The following is a 13,213-nucleotide window of genomic DNA, read 5'->3' on the forward strand; positions in this document are numbered from 1 at the left end:
TAAGGGCTCTCTAACAGATCTAAAACCCATTTCCCCATAAGAGACAGAGGTAAAGACAGAAGTTTTCAGGCAGTGTAAGTATATCTGCCAATCCTCTGGCCTACAGTGTGCTGTTCCTTATGTAATGCACAACCATCACTCCCCAGATGAAATGTGGATTTGTCTACTTATCCCCTGGGTTGTAGAATGCTTTTATTTTTGAGATTCTTGGGACTATGCTTGCATTGTTTTCGATGGGCCAGTCTACTGAAATCTGCAATAGAAAAAAATAATAGAATTTTTAAGAAGATTCGTTCTTATCAACATTCGATTATGCAAATCAAATTTCTACAATAACATTCATACTAACATTCGAATTAGGATATATACACATTCTCCCATCCCTAGTGATAATTGCTGCAGTTCCAGTTTAAGAAATACATCAGGGATTTATTGCAGTCTCTTTACAGTGCCAAGAGAAGGAAGGTACCTTTTGGCCTATCTTGGATGTCAACATTCCAGAAAGTTCCCACTTTCAAGATGGTTCACTCTATTCTTCCTTTAATGCAGGAGGGATCAGTTGATATCTTACATTGACTTATATACATGTTTAATTTCACAAGTATCATGTCTGGTTCCTGAAATGTGCTTTCCTTTAGCATTGTCAGTTTGTGGTACTTCTATTTGTATATTGTTGACAGTGGTTAGAGCTCAAGAGATCTCTGTAGTTACGTACTTGGATGTTACATTGGTCGAGGCACCCCCTTTTCATTTGACTGTGTGTGAATCTGCTTCATATTCAAGGTTGGATACTCAGTGTTTGAAAAAACATTTTTAACTCCTCAAATGGTGTGTCTTTTCTAGGGTTTTTATCTACTCAGTAAATATGTGACTTTCACTGATTGACCAATGCAGACTTAATCTGCAACAGGTCTAAGCTCAACTCTTTTTTCCTTGTTATTATTATTATCAGTTATTTGTATAGCGCCAACAGATTCCGCAGCGCTATAAACAAAGGCAGAGTACAACAAAACAATTATAGGGATCAAATGGGTAGAGGGCCATGCCAAGAGTTGCACTGTTGTAGTCAGCTCTTAAGAAGGTGATCTACAAACAGCTGGACTCTTAGGATTACATGCTAAGGGGGTTCAGGGGATAGCAATGGAGGACAGGAACTGGTATAAAGAAAGGTTAGCGTAGGTTGTATGCATCCCTGAACAGTAGAGTCTTTAGGGAGCACTTGAAGCTTTTAAAACTAGAAGAGAGTCTTGTGGAGCAAGGCAGAAGATGGGAGCCAGTCTGGAGAAGTCCTGTAAACGGGAGTGTGATGAGGTGACAAGAGAGGAGGAGAGTAGGAGGTCGTGAGCAGAGTGAAGGGGACGGGAGGTAGAGTATCTGGAGACAAGGTCTGAGATATAGGGGGGTGCAGTGCAGTTGAGGGCTTTGTATGTCAGAATGAGAATTTTGTGTTTGATCCTAGAGGCAAGAGGAAGCCAGTGAAGGGATTGGCAGAGAGGTGCAGTAGATGAAGAGCGACATGTAAGGAAGATGAGTCTGGCAGAGGCATTCATTATGGATTGTAAAGGAGCTAGGCGGCAGGTGGGGAGACCGGAGAGGACAGAGTTGCAGTAATCGAGGCGGGAAAGAATGAGAGAGTGGATAAAAATCTTAGTTGTGTTTTGTGTAAGGAAGTGTCTAATTTTAGAGATGTTTTTAAGGTGGAAGCGGCAGGCTTTAGCCAATGACTGAATGTGAGGAGTCAAAGAAAGATCTGAGTCAAATGTGACCCCGAGACATCGGGCATGCAGGGTAGGGGTAATGATGGAGTTGTTGACAGTTATAGAGAGATTGGGGGTGGAGAGTTTAGAAGAAGGGGGGGCGAAATAAGGAGCTCAGTTTTGGTGAGATTTAGCTTGTGGTAGTGAGAGGACATCCAGATAGAGATGTGAGAAAGACAGTTAGTGACATGGGTTAGCAAGGAAGGAGATAGGTCTGGTGCAGAGAAGTAGATTTGGTTGTCATCAGCATACAAATGATATTGTAAACCGTGGGACTTTATTAGGGAACCTAGTGATGACGTGTAGATTGAGAAGAGAAGGGGACCGAGGACAGAGCCTTGCGGTACTCCGACAGAAAGTGCTGATGGGGCAGAGGAGGCCCCAGAGAAGGCTACACTAAAGGTACGGTTTGACAAGTAGGAAGAGAGCCACGAGAGGGCTGTGTCACAGATGCCGAAGGATTGGAGGGTTTGGAGCAAAAGAGGGTGGTCAACAGTGTCAAAGGCTGCGGACAGATCAAGAAGGATAAGCAGAGAGAAGCGGCCTTTTGATTTTTCTGTAAGTAGGTCGTTGGTAACCTTAACAATTGCTGTCTCTGTGGAGTGATGGGGACAAAATCCAGATTGCAATGGGTCAAGGAGGGAGTTTATTGTAAGGAAATGGGATAGGCGTGCATAAGCTAGTTTTTTGAGAAGCTTTGATGCAAGAGGGAGGAGGGAAATCGGGCGGTAGTTGGATGGGGAGGTAGGATCAGGGAAGGTTTTTTGAGGATAGGTGTGACCAGTGCATGTTTCAGCAATGAGGGAAATATACCGGTGCTGAGGGAGAGGTTGAAAGTGTGTGTGAGTATAGGGGTGGCAGAGAGGGAGGTGAGTAGCTGTGAGGGGATAGGGACAAGGGGACAGGTAGTGAGGTGAGAGCGCAGTATAAGTGCCGAAACTTCTTCCTCAGTAACAGGGTAGAATGAGCTAAGTTTAAGGTTATGTGGGTTGTGGTTGATTGAGAGCATTTGAGGGGGTGAGAGAATGGAATTATGTTGAGAGCTGATTTCATTTCTGATGGAGTCGATTTTGTTATTGAAGTGGTTGGCAAAGTCTTGAGCTGACAGAGAAGTTGTATTAGGAGGTGGGGGAGGGCGGAGAAGAGTATTGAAAGTGGAGAACAAACGTTTTGGGTTTGAAGAAAGATTAGAGGTGAACTCCTAGATTTTCTCCAGTGCCGCTCAGCAGTACGGGAACATCTGCATAGGTACCGTGTCAGAGGAGTATGCCAGGGCTGAGGATGAGTGTTTGATTTCCGAGCTATGGTAAGAGGGGCTAAATTGTTAAGGACGGATGTAAAGGTGGAATTATAGTGGCAGATAGATTGGTCAGGGCAGGAAAAGGAGGAGAAGGATGAGAGGAGAGGTTTGATGGAATTAGAAAGCTGTTGTTGATCTTGTGTTGCTCAAGGCATCGAAGTTGCCGGAATCATGGTTGCTGCCACAGATTCAGTCCCATTTGTCAGATTTTATCCTCAGTTTCTCTGATTGCAGATACTGCAACAGTGAAATAAAGATAACAAGGATCTGTCTCAAAGGATCATGCTATTTCCCAAGACAAGACAGTCTTTCATCAGGACAAAGATGTTCTTTAATCTAGCTATTTCTTTCTGCCCAACGTGGTATTTATGATATACTATCATCCAAGAGGTTGTGTTCCTTTCTATTTGTCCAGCTCCTAAGCATTCTAAGGAGCAGTTTCTTCACAACTTGTTTGCTTTTAGAAAAAAAAAAAAATATATATATATATATAGTATAGTATATATATATCTATATATATCTTAAGGCATTTTTCACACTTCATTCCTGGTTCCCTTGAAAGCAATATGGCTTATTTCACTAGAGAAGCTGCCACTTCTGTAATGATGACGCTTCCATAGAAGATTTGTAAGGTAGCTAGTTGGTCTTTTTTTTACATATTTTTTAAAACATTTATCTCTTTGGTGTGTATACCTTTTCAAAAGCTACTTTGGCAGGAAAAGTTCTGCAGGTTGTAGTGCTTTATCATTAACATACTTAACTGTTTGTCCTGCCCCAATAGTTTTTGTTTTGCGCTTGAAGTGTCTCAATTTGTCTTTCCTGGTTTTCTCTCTTTCATCTACTTTTCCATTTGTATCACTGAGAGATTCAGAGAGAATGGGAAGGATTAAAGCTTGGGTTTGTAGGGCTGTTCTTGCCTCCTCCTAGTGGAATTGAATGTAATCCCACATGTGATGTCTTGTTGACTCTCACCATCCTGAAAGAAATTAATTTATCAGGTAAGCATACATTTTGCTTTCTTTTACCATATAGAGCTACATTACAAGTGGCGTGCTAAATATATTTTTTCGATCGCATGCAAACTTCTCTAGAAGTAAGCTTTTAATGCAGGTGGGTTAGTGCGCCTATTACAAGTTGACAGAAAAAAAGTTTGCTAGTAAGCGAAACCCAATGCACACCAACATCTAGACTTAGGATATAGTGACCGTGTTAACTTCTTCCCCTCAAAAACTTTAATGTCGCTTACTTAAAAAAAAAATACCTTGCTCGCAAACCCAAAAAAGCTTTAGACTTACAGCGCTAAACCTGAAGTGAGTTATGAATGTTTTACATTCCAATGTTCTCCACATAGAATAAAATGTTTTGCTAAAATTAGCACGGTCGGGATTTTACTTATTGCGTCCCGCACTAACAATAATGTGCCACTGGTAATCTAGCCCATAATATTAAATAATGCTAGGTTTTCAATTCAGCCACTAATTATTGACTATTCTGTTTCATGCAAATCTTAGAATGCTTCTTACAATTTTTATACAAAGGCTCCATGGGTAAAAATGAATGTCCAACAAAATCATAGCATATTATTAATCCATACCCATTATTTCTAAAGCTTATTCCACATTATTATTGTTCTTATTATTGCTTATTTTTTAAAATATTTTTAACTCAATTATAATAAATGACTATTCAAAGATTTTCCGTCCAATGTCTGCAGACACAATTTTAATTACATTGTTTTTACCTAATCAGTTACAGCTAAAAGAAGCTAAAACTTCAGAAGATGAGGAGGAAGAAGATGATGATGATCAACCACCAGGTTGCTAATATTTGTTATTCCTTTATAATGCATCAGTTATTTATGTTTATTTAACAATATTATATACAAGCCTGAAATATTGCGTATTACATATAATGGCTATATACTTTGTACCAATAAACCTTTCAATAACACTGACATTTAAAAAAAGACTTACAATTCCAAATAAAAACAATGTATATTCTTAGATTTGGTAGAACTTTATGATAGTATGCAATGAAAACCACATGATAACTTTGTAAAACAATCTGAATTGCTATCTGCCAGTACCCAGCTTATAGATTTATTTTTATTTAATTTTTTAATTAATTAATTAATTTATTTTTTGTAGTTTAGTGTCCCCCCCCCAACCTCCTCCCTCCCTGCGATCGCTACTGTAGGGGCCACCCAACCAGATTCCCCATTTTTTCTGTAGTATCCCTTACCTCCCTCCAACCTTCCTCCATCCCTCCCGAACCTCCCACCGGCACAAACGGAGATTGCTACAGACATTGACACAGACTGTATCACTGTCTGTAACAATCATGCAGTCTGCATTCATATGGTTAAGGAATAACGATTATCCTCTGTTACCATATGAAGGCACATGCCTGCAGCCTAGGAAGAGCAAATCTTGGTTGTCAAGTGAGCTTCCTGAAGGTCAGATATATGTTGTCTTAAAATGGGCTGTGTACTGCATGACGTATATCTACGCCTGATTGGCGCAAGGGGTTAAAGTGACACATTAACTTTAATGCACTACTTCAATGTCCCTAGGGTGGGTTGCAGCACATTTAAGCATTTAACTATTGTGTTTTTTGTTCATGTATATATTAAAGAATAGTTACCCTGTTCATATAGACTCCAAAATGTCCCTCAGCAGCACCAAACGGAGACCATAGTGATCAAGTCAAGCAATGTACTCCTGAGTTACGTTATGATGGTGGAGAGAGGATTTGTGTATTCTCTTCATGGAGGCAACAAGCACTTGGAAGTGGGCTGCCTTTGACATAAAATAGCTCAGGTGCAATGGTCTCTGATTGGCTGTAGTACCCACAGTTTTTTTTATAATAAAAAATAGCGCTGCTGAAGGCAGCCTAGAGGCTGCAAGCACAGGGTTAGCTTGAATTAAAATATTAATCAACAAATCTTGTATATTTAAATGCTTAAAGGGATAATAAACCCCATTTTTTTCTTTCATGATTCGGATAGAGCATGCAATTTTAAGCAATTTTCTAATTTACTCCTATTATCATTTTTTTTCTTAGTTCTCTTGGTATTTCTTTTTTCTCTTGAACCAAAAATTGGCAGGCTCCTAAGCTTTTATTCCAGCTTTGTCAAATAAAGATAACAAGAGAACGAAGAAAAATGAATATTAGGAGTAAATTAGAAAGTTGCTTAAAATTGCATGCTCTATCCAAATCATAAAAGAAAAAAAATTGGGTTTAGTGTCCCTTTAACTGTACTACCGCCCCATACTGATATTAAAGTTTATGCAACCTTCCACAGTATATCTTTTCCCATCAAAAGCTATCAGTAATTCCTTTAAGATGTTGATTGTTCATATAATGCCATCTTTTGATAGAAATGCCTATTGTCTAATATTCGGAATTGTTATACATTCAACATTAGTTTACAATGAACAATGCAAGTAAAATTTGTTATGGTTAACAAATGTGCTGAAACTTTTTTTTTAATTCTGGTATAACATTTACTTGTGCTTTAAATACAATTAAATTGTTATTGAGTTTAAACAAACATACAATATTAGGGACAACAGAGTTGCCTATATTTGTGTATCAAAAATGTTTCTTGTGGATTCCAATCTCAGAGGAAGCGTGTATGATTGTGCATGAAATGTGTAACGTTAATTAACAGTCAGCTAGATTATGAGTTGTGCATTCATCTTTTAACGCTGAAAACATGGCATTTTCAGCGTTAAAACAGCACCGCAGCCCTTACAAGTCTTGTCGGTATAGCTGTACTGCAAGCCTGTAATGCAACGTCAGTCACGCACACGTAAAAATTAAGTTTTATCATGGGATTCCCATAGCGTGGCCATTACGAGTTTTGCGGTGAGGCTAAAAAACCTATGCTACAGCCTAAAACCACAAGATCCGCCATCTAAAAGCAGTAGTTATGAGTTTTACGCTGCAAAACTGTAAAATAAAACTCATAACTAAACTACTACAAAGTACACTAAACACCCATAAACTACCCATTAATCCCTAAACTGAGGCCCTACCGCATCACAAACACTATATTAAATGTATTAACCCCTAAAACCCCTGATAAATGTGAATCAGCCAATAGGAATTAGAGCTGCTTAAATCCTATTGCTTTTCAAATCAGCCAATAGGATTTAAGCAGTTCTCATTCTATTGGCTGATTCTATTGCTTGTAATGTAATAAAAAAAATATATATATACTGTATATATACACTGTGTGCAGAATTATTAGGCAAATGAGTATTTTGACCACATCATCCTCTTTATGCATGTTGTCTTACTCCAAGCTGTATAGGCTCGAAAGCCTACTACCAATTAAGCATATTAGGTGATGTGCATCTCTGTAATGAGAAGGGGTGTGGTCTAATGACATCAACACCCTATATCAGGTGTGCATAATTATTAGGCAACTTCCTTTCCTTTGGCAAAATGGGTCAAAAGAAGGACTTGACACGCTCAGAAAAGTCAAAAATAGTGAGATATCTTGCAGAGGGATGCAGCACTCTTAAAATTGCAAAGCTTCTGAAGCGTGATCATCGAACAATCAAGCATTTCATTCAAAATAGTCAACAGGGTCGCAAGAAGCGTGTGGAAAAACCAAGGCGCAAAATAACTGCCCATGAACTGAGAAAAGTCAAGCGTGCAGCTGCCAAGATGCCACTTGCCACCAGTTTGGCCATATTTCAGAGCTGCAACATCACTGGAGTGCCCAAAAGCACAAGGTGTGCAATACTCAGAGACATGGCCAAGGTAAGAAAGGCTGAAAGACGACCACCACTGAACAAGACACACAAGCTGAAACGTCAAGACTGGGCCAAGAAATATCTCAAGACTGATTTTTCTAAGGTTTTATGGATTGATGAAATGAGTGAGTCTTGATGGGCCAGATGGATGGGCCCGTGGCTGGATTGGTAAAGGGCAGAGAGCTCCAGTCCGACTCAGATGCCAGCAAGGTGGAGGTGGAGTACTGGTTTGGGCTGGTATCATCAAAGATGAGCTTGTGGGGCCTTTTCGGGTTGAGGATGGAGTCAAGCTCAACTCCCAGTCCTACTGCCAGTTTCTGGAAGACACCTTCTTCAAGCAGTGGTACAGGAAGAAGTCTGCATCCTTCAAGAAAAACATGATTTTCATGCAGGACAATGCTCCATCACACGCGTCCAAGTACTCCACAGCGTGGCTGGCAAGAAAGGGTATAAAAGAAGAAAATCTAATGACATGGCCTCCTTGTTCACCTGATCTGAACCCCATTGAGAACCTGTGGTCCATCATCAAATGTGAGATTTACAAGGAGGGAAAACAGTACACCTCTCTGAACAGTGTCTGGGAGGCTGTGGTTGCTGCTGCACGCAATGTTGATGGTGAACAGATCAAAACACTGACAGAATCCATGGATGGCAGGCTTTTGAGTGTCCTTGCAAAGAAAGGTGGCTATATTGGTCACTGATTTGTTTTTGTTTTGTTTTTGAATGTCAGAAATGTATATTTGTGAATGTTGAGATGTTATATTGGTTTCACTGGTAAAAATAAATAATTGAAATGGGTATATATTTGTTTTTTGTTAAGTTGCCTAATAATTATGCACAGTAATAGTCACCTGCACACACAGATATCCCCCTAAAATAGCTATAACTAAAAACAAACTAAAAACTACTTCCAAAACTATTCAGCTTTGATATTAATGAGTTTTTTGGGTTCATTGAGAACATGGTTGTTGTTCAATAATAAAATTAATCCTCAAAAACACAACTTGCCTAATAATTCTGCACTCCCTGTATATATTTATATAATAAATGACTGCGCACCTTAGGACTGTGTTATGTGGTGTGACACAGATGTTTTGCTTATTTGTCCACGATCAGTGCTGTTGCTGGGCTGGACTGGAGCATATGAGTGACACCATATAAAGTTTTGGTTAGCGCGCAAGTAATAAGTATTACGTTGTTTATTTAAAATTAGCTCAATTGAAGTTTATAGGGAGAAGAAGCTAATGAAGTTGCGGTATCCGAAGTCACAAAGTTTGTGCAAGTCGGGTTACTCTCAAGCACAAGCGCAAACCATTTACTTTCAACTTGTAATACGTGAGCTATCCCGTTTAGTTTCAGCAGTATTAGCGTTCAAGTGGTAATGCAAAATAATGCTCCACTTGTAATTAAGTCCAAAATAAGTCAGATCAATAAATAAATAGGCAACTCAGTATTTTAGCTTATACCAATGCCATATTGCTGTTGTTGTGTATACATTACACATTTTTGCTTAAATCTATGTCATTCATATGAAAGAGCAGCATTTAACTCTACTGAACTTTTTTTTGATGGAAAAAATTGTGAAAAAAAAGTGTTTTAATTTAAAATGAAAACTAATACAACTGTATCAGCTGTGTACTTTCTGGTAATGTTAAATGGCTGATGAGTCCAATAAGCAATTGTACCGATTTATCCAGGAAGCATTAGAATGAGGTATCAATAAGCCAACGGACTTTGATAGAAAGACATAGATACTGCTACATTAATTTAAATAGGCCTAGATTTGGAGTTTGGCGTTAGCCGTGAAAACCAGCGTTAGAGGCTCCTAACGCTGGTTTTAGGCTACCTCCGGTATTTGGAGTCACTCAAAATAGGGTCTAACGCTCACTTTTCAGCCGCGACTTTTCCATACTGCAGATCCCCTTACGTCAATTGCGTATCCTATCTTTTCAATGGGATCTTTCTAACTCCGGTATTTAGAGTCGTGTCTGAAGTGAGCGTTAGACATCTAACGACAAAACTCCAGCCGCAGGAAAAAAGTCAGTAGTTAAGAGCTTTCTGGGCTAACGCCGGTTTATAAAGCTCTTAACTACTGTACTCTAAAGTACACTAACACCCATAAACTACCTATGTACCCCTAAAACGAGGTCCCCCCACATCGCCGACACTCGATTAATTTTTTTAACCCCTAATCTGCCGACCGCCACCTACGTTATACTTATGTACCCCTAATCTGCTGCCCCTAACACCGCCGACCCCAATATTATATTTATTAACCCCTAACCTGCCCCCCACAACGTCGCAGCCAGCTACCTACAATAATTAACCCCTAATCTGCCGACCGCAAAGCGCCGCCACCTACGTTATACTTATGTACCCCTAATCTGCTGCCCCTAACACCGCCGACCCCTATATTATATTTATTAACCCCTAATCTGCCCCCCTCAACGTTGCCTCCACCTGCCTACACTTATTAACCCCTAATCTGCCGAGCAGACCGCACCGCTATTATTATAAAGTTATTAACCCCTAATCCGCCTCACTAACCCTATAATAAATAGTATTAACCCCTAATCTGCCCTCCCTAACATCGCCGACACCTAACTTCAAACATTAACCCCTAATCTGCCGACTGGAGCTCACCGCTATTCTAATAAATGTATTAACCCCTAAAGCTAAGTCTAACCCTAACACTAACACCCCCCCCTAAGTTAAATATAATTTAAATCTAACGAAATTAATTAACTCTTATTAAATAAATTATTCCTATTTAAAGCTAAATACTTACCTGTAAAATAAATCCTAATATAGCTACAATATAAATTATAATTATATTATTGCTATTTTAGGATTAATATTTATTTTACAGGTAACTTTGTATTTATTTTAACCAGGTACAATAGCTATTAAATAGTTAAGAACTATTTAATTGCTAAAATAGTTAAAATAATTACAAAATTACCTGTAAAATAAATCCTAATCTAAGTTACAATTAAACCTAACACTACACTATCAATAAATTAATTAAATAAACTACCTACAATTACCTACAATTAACCTAACACTACACTATCAATAAATTAATTAAATACAATTCCTACAAATAAATACAATTAAATAAACTAGCTAAAGTACAAAAAATAAAAAAGAACTAAGTTACAAAAAATAAAAAAATAATTACAAACATAAGAAAAAAATTACAACAATTTTAAACTAATTACACCTACTCTAAGCCCCCTAATAAAATAACAAAGCCCCCCAAAATAAAAAAATGCCCTACCCTATTCTAAATTACTAAAGTTCAAAGCTCTTTTACCTTACCAGCCCTGAACAGGGCCCTTTGCGGGGCATGCCCCAAGAAATTCAGCTCTTTTGCCTGTAAAAAAAAACATACAAACCCCCCCCCCCAACATTACAACCCACCACCCACATACCCCTAATCTAACCCAAACCCCCCTTAAATAAACCTAACACTAAGCCCCTGAAGATCATCCTACCTTGTCTTCACCTCACCGGGTATCACACTGATCCGTCCAGAAGAGCTCCTCCGATGTCCTGATCCAAGCCCAAGCGGGGGGCTGAAGAGGTCCATGATCCGGCTGAAGTCTTCATCCAAGCGGGGCAGAAGAGGTCTTCCATCCGATTGAAGTCTTCATCCAAGCGGCATCCATCCAGAGCGAAGCGGCAGCATCCTGAAGACCTCCGACGCGGAACATCCATCCTGGCCGACGACTGAACGACGAATGACGGTTCCTTTAAATGACGTCATCCAAGATGGCGTCCCTCAAATTCCGATTGGCTGATAGGATTCTATCAGCCAATCGGAATTAAGGTAGGAATATTCTGATTGGCTGATGGAGTCAGCCAATCAGAATCAAGTTCAATCCGATTGGCTGATCCGATCAGCCAATCAGATTGAGCTTGCATTCTATTGGCTGATCGGAACAGCCAATAGAATGCGAGCTCAATCTGATTGCCTGATTGGATCAGCCAATCGGATTGAACTTGATTCTGATTGGCTGATTCCATCAGCCAATCAGAATATTCCTACCTTAATTCCGATTGGCTGATAGAATCCTATCAGCCAATCGGAATTCGAGGGACGCCATCTTGGATGACGTCATTTAAAGGAACCGTCATTCGTCGTTCAGTCGTCGGCCAGGATGGATGTTCCGCGTCGGAGGTCTTCAGGATGCTGCCGCTTCGCTCCGGATGGATGCCGCTTGGATGAAGACTTCAGCCGGATCATGGACCTCTTCAGCCCCCCGCTTGGGCTTGGATCAGGACATCGGAGGAGCTCTTCTGGACGGATCGGTGTGATACCCGGTGAGGTGAAGACAAGGTAGGATGATCTTCAGGGGCTTAGTGTTAGGTTTATTTAAGGGGGGTTTGGGTTAGATTAGGGGTATGTGGGTGGTGGGTTGTAATGTTGGGGGGGGTATTGTATGTTTTTTTTACAGGCAAAAGAGCTGAATTTCTTGGGGCATGCCCCGCAAAGGGCCCTGTTCAGGGCTGGTAAGGTAAAAGAGCTTTGAACTTTAGTAATTTAGAATAGGGTAGGGCATTTTTTTATTTTGGGGGGCTTTGTTATTTTATTAGGGGGCTTAGAGTAGGTGTAATTAGTTTAAAATTGTTGTAATATTTTTCTTATGTTTGTAAATATTTTTTTATTTTTTGTAACTTAGTTCTTTTTTATTTTTTGTACTTTAGCTAGTTTATTTAATTGTATTTATTTGTAGGAATTGTATTTAATTAATTTATTGATAGTGTAGTGTTAGGTTAATTGTAGGTAATTGTAGGTATTTTATTTAATTAATTTATTGATAGTGTAGTGTTAGGTTTAATTGTAACTTAGGTTAGGATTTATTTTACAGGTAATTTTGTAATTATTTTAACTATTTTAGCTATTAAATAGTTCTTAACTATTTAATAGCTATTGTACCTGGTTAAAATAAATACAAAGTTACCTGTAAAATAAATATAAATCCTAAAATAGCTATAATATAATTATAATTTATATTGTAGCTATATTAGGGTTTATTTTACAGGTAAGTATTTAGCTTTAAATAGGAATAATTTATTTAATAAGAGTTAATTAATTTCGTTAGATTTAAATTATATTTAACTTAGGGGGGTGTTAGTGTTAGGGTTAGACTTAGCTTTAGGGGTTAATACATTTATTAGAATAGCGGTGAGCTCCAGTCGGCAGATTAGGGGTTAATAATTGAAGTTAGGTGTCGGCGATGTTAGGGAGGGCAGATTAGGGGTTAATATTATTTATTATAGGGTTAGTGAGGCGGATTAGGGGTTAATAACTTTATTATAGTAGCGCTCAGGTCCGGTCGGCAGATTAGGGGTTAATAAGTGTAGGCAGGTGGAGGCGACGTTGT

The 13,213-nt window shown here is 39.0% G+C and overlaps 1 protein-coding gene across 2 annotated transcripts in view; it reads left to right on the forward strand.

Annotated features, from left to right (window-relative positions):
- LOC128652593 (receptor-interacting serine/threonine-protein kinase 3) overlaps window positions 1-13,213 on the forward strand; it is a 124,381-nt gene that overhangs the window by 110,181 nt on the left and 987 nt on the right. For both annotated transcript variants that reach the window (XM_053705529.1, XM_053705526.1), the window contains one exon: window positions 4,807-4,873. In XM_053705529.1, the coding sequence (XP_053561504.1) occupies window positions 4,807-4,873 (67 nt within the window). The remainder of the gene's footprint in view (window positions 1-4,806; window positions 4,874-13,213) is intronic.

Source organism: Bombina bombina, chromosome 1, assembly GCF_027579735.1.
Source record: "Bombina bombina isolate aBomBom1 chromosome 1, aBomBom1.pri, whole genome shotgun sequence".
NCBI lineage: Eukaryota > Metazoa > Chordata > Amphibia > Anura > Bombinatoridae > Bombina > Bombina bombina.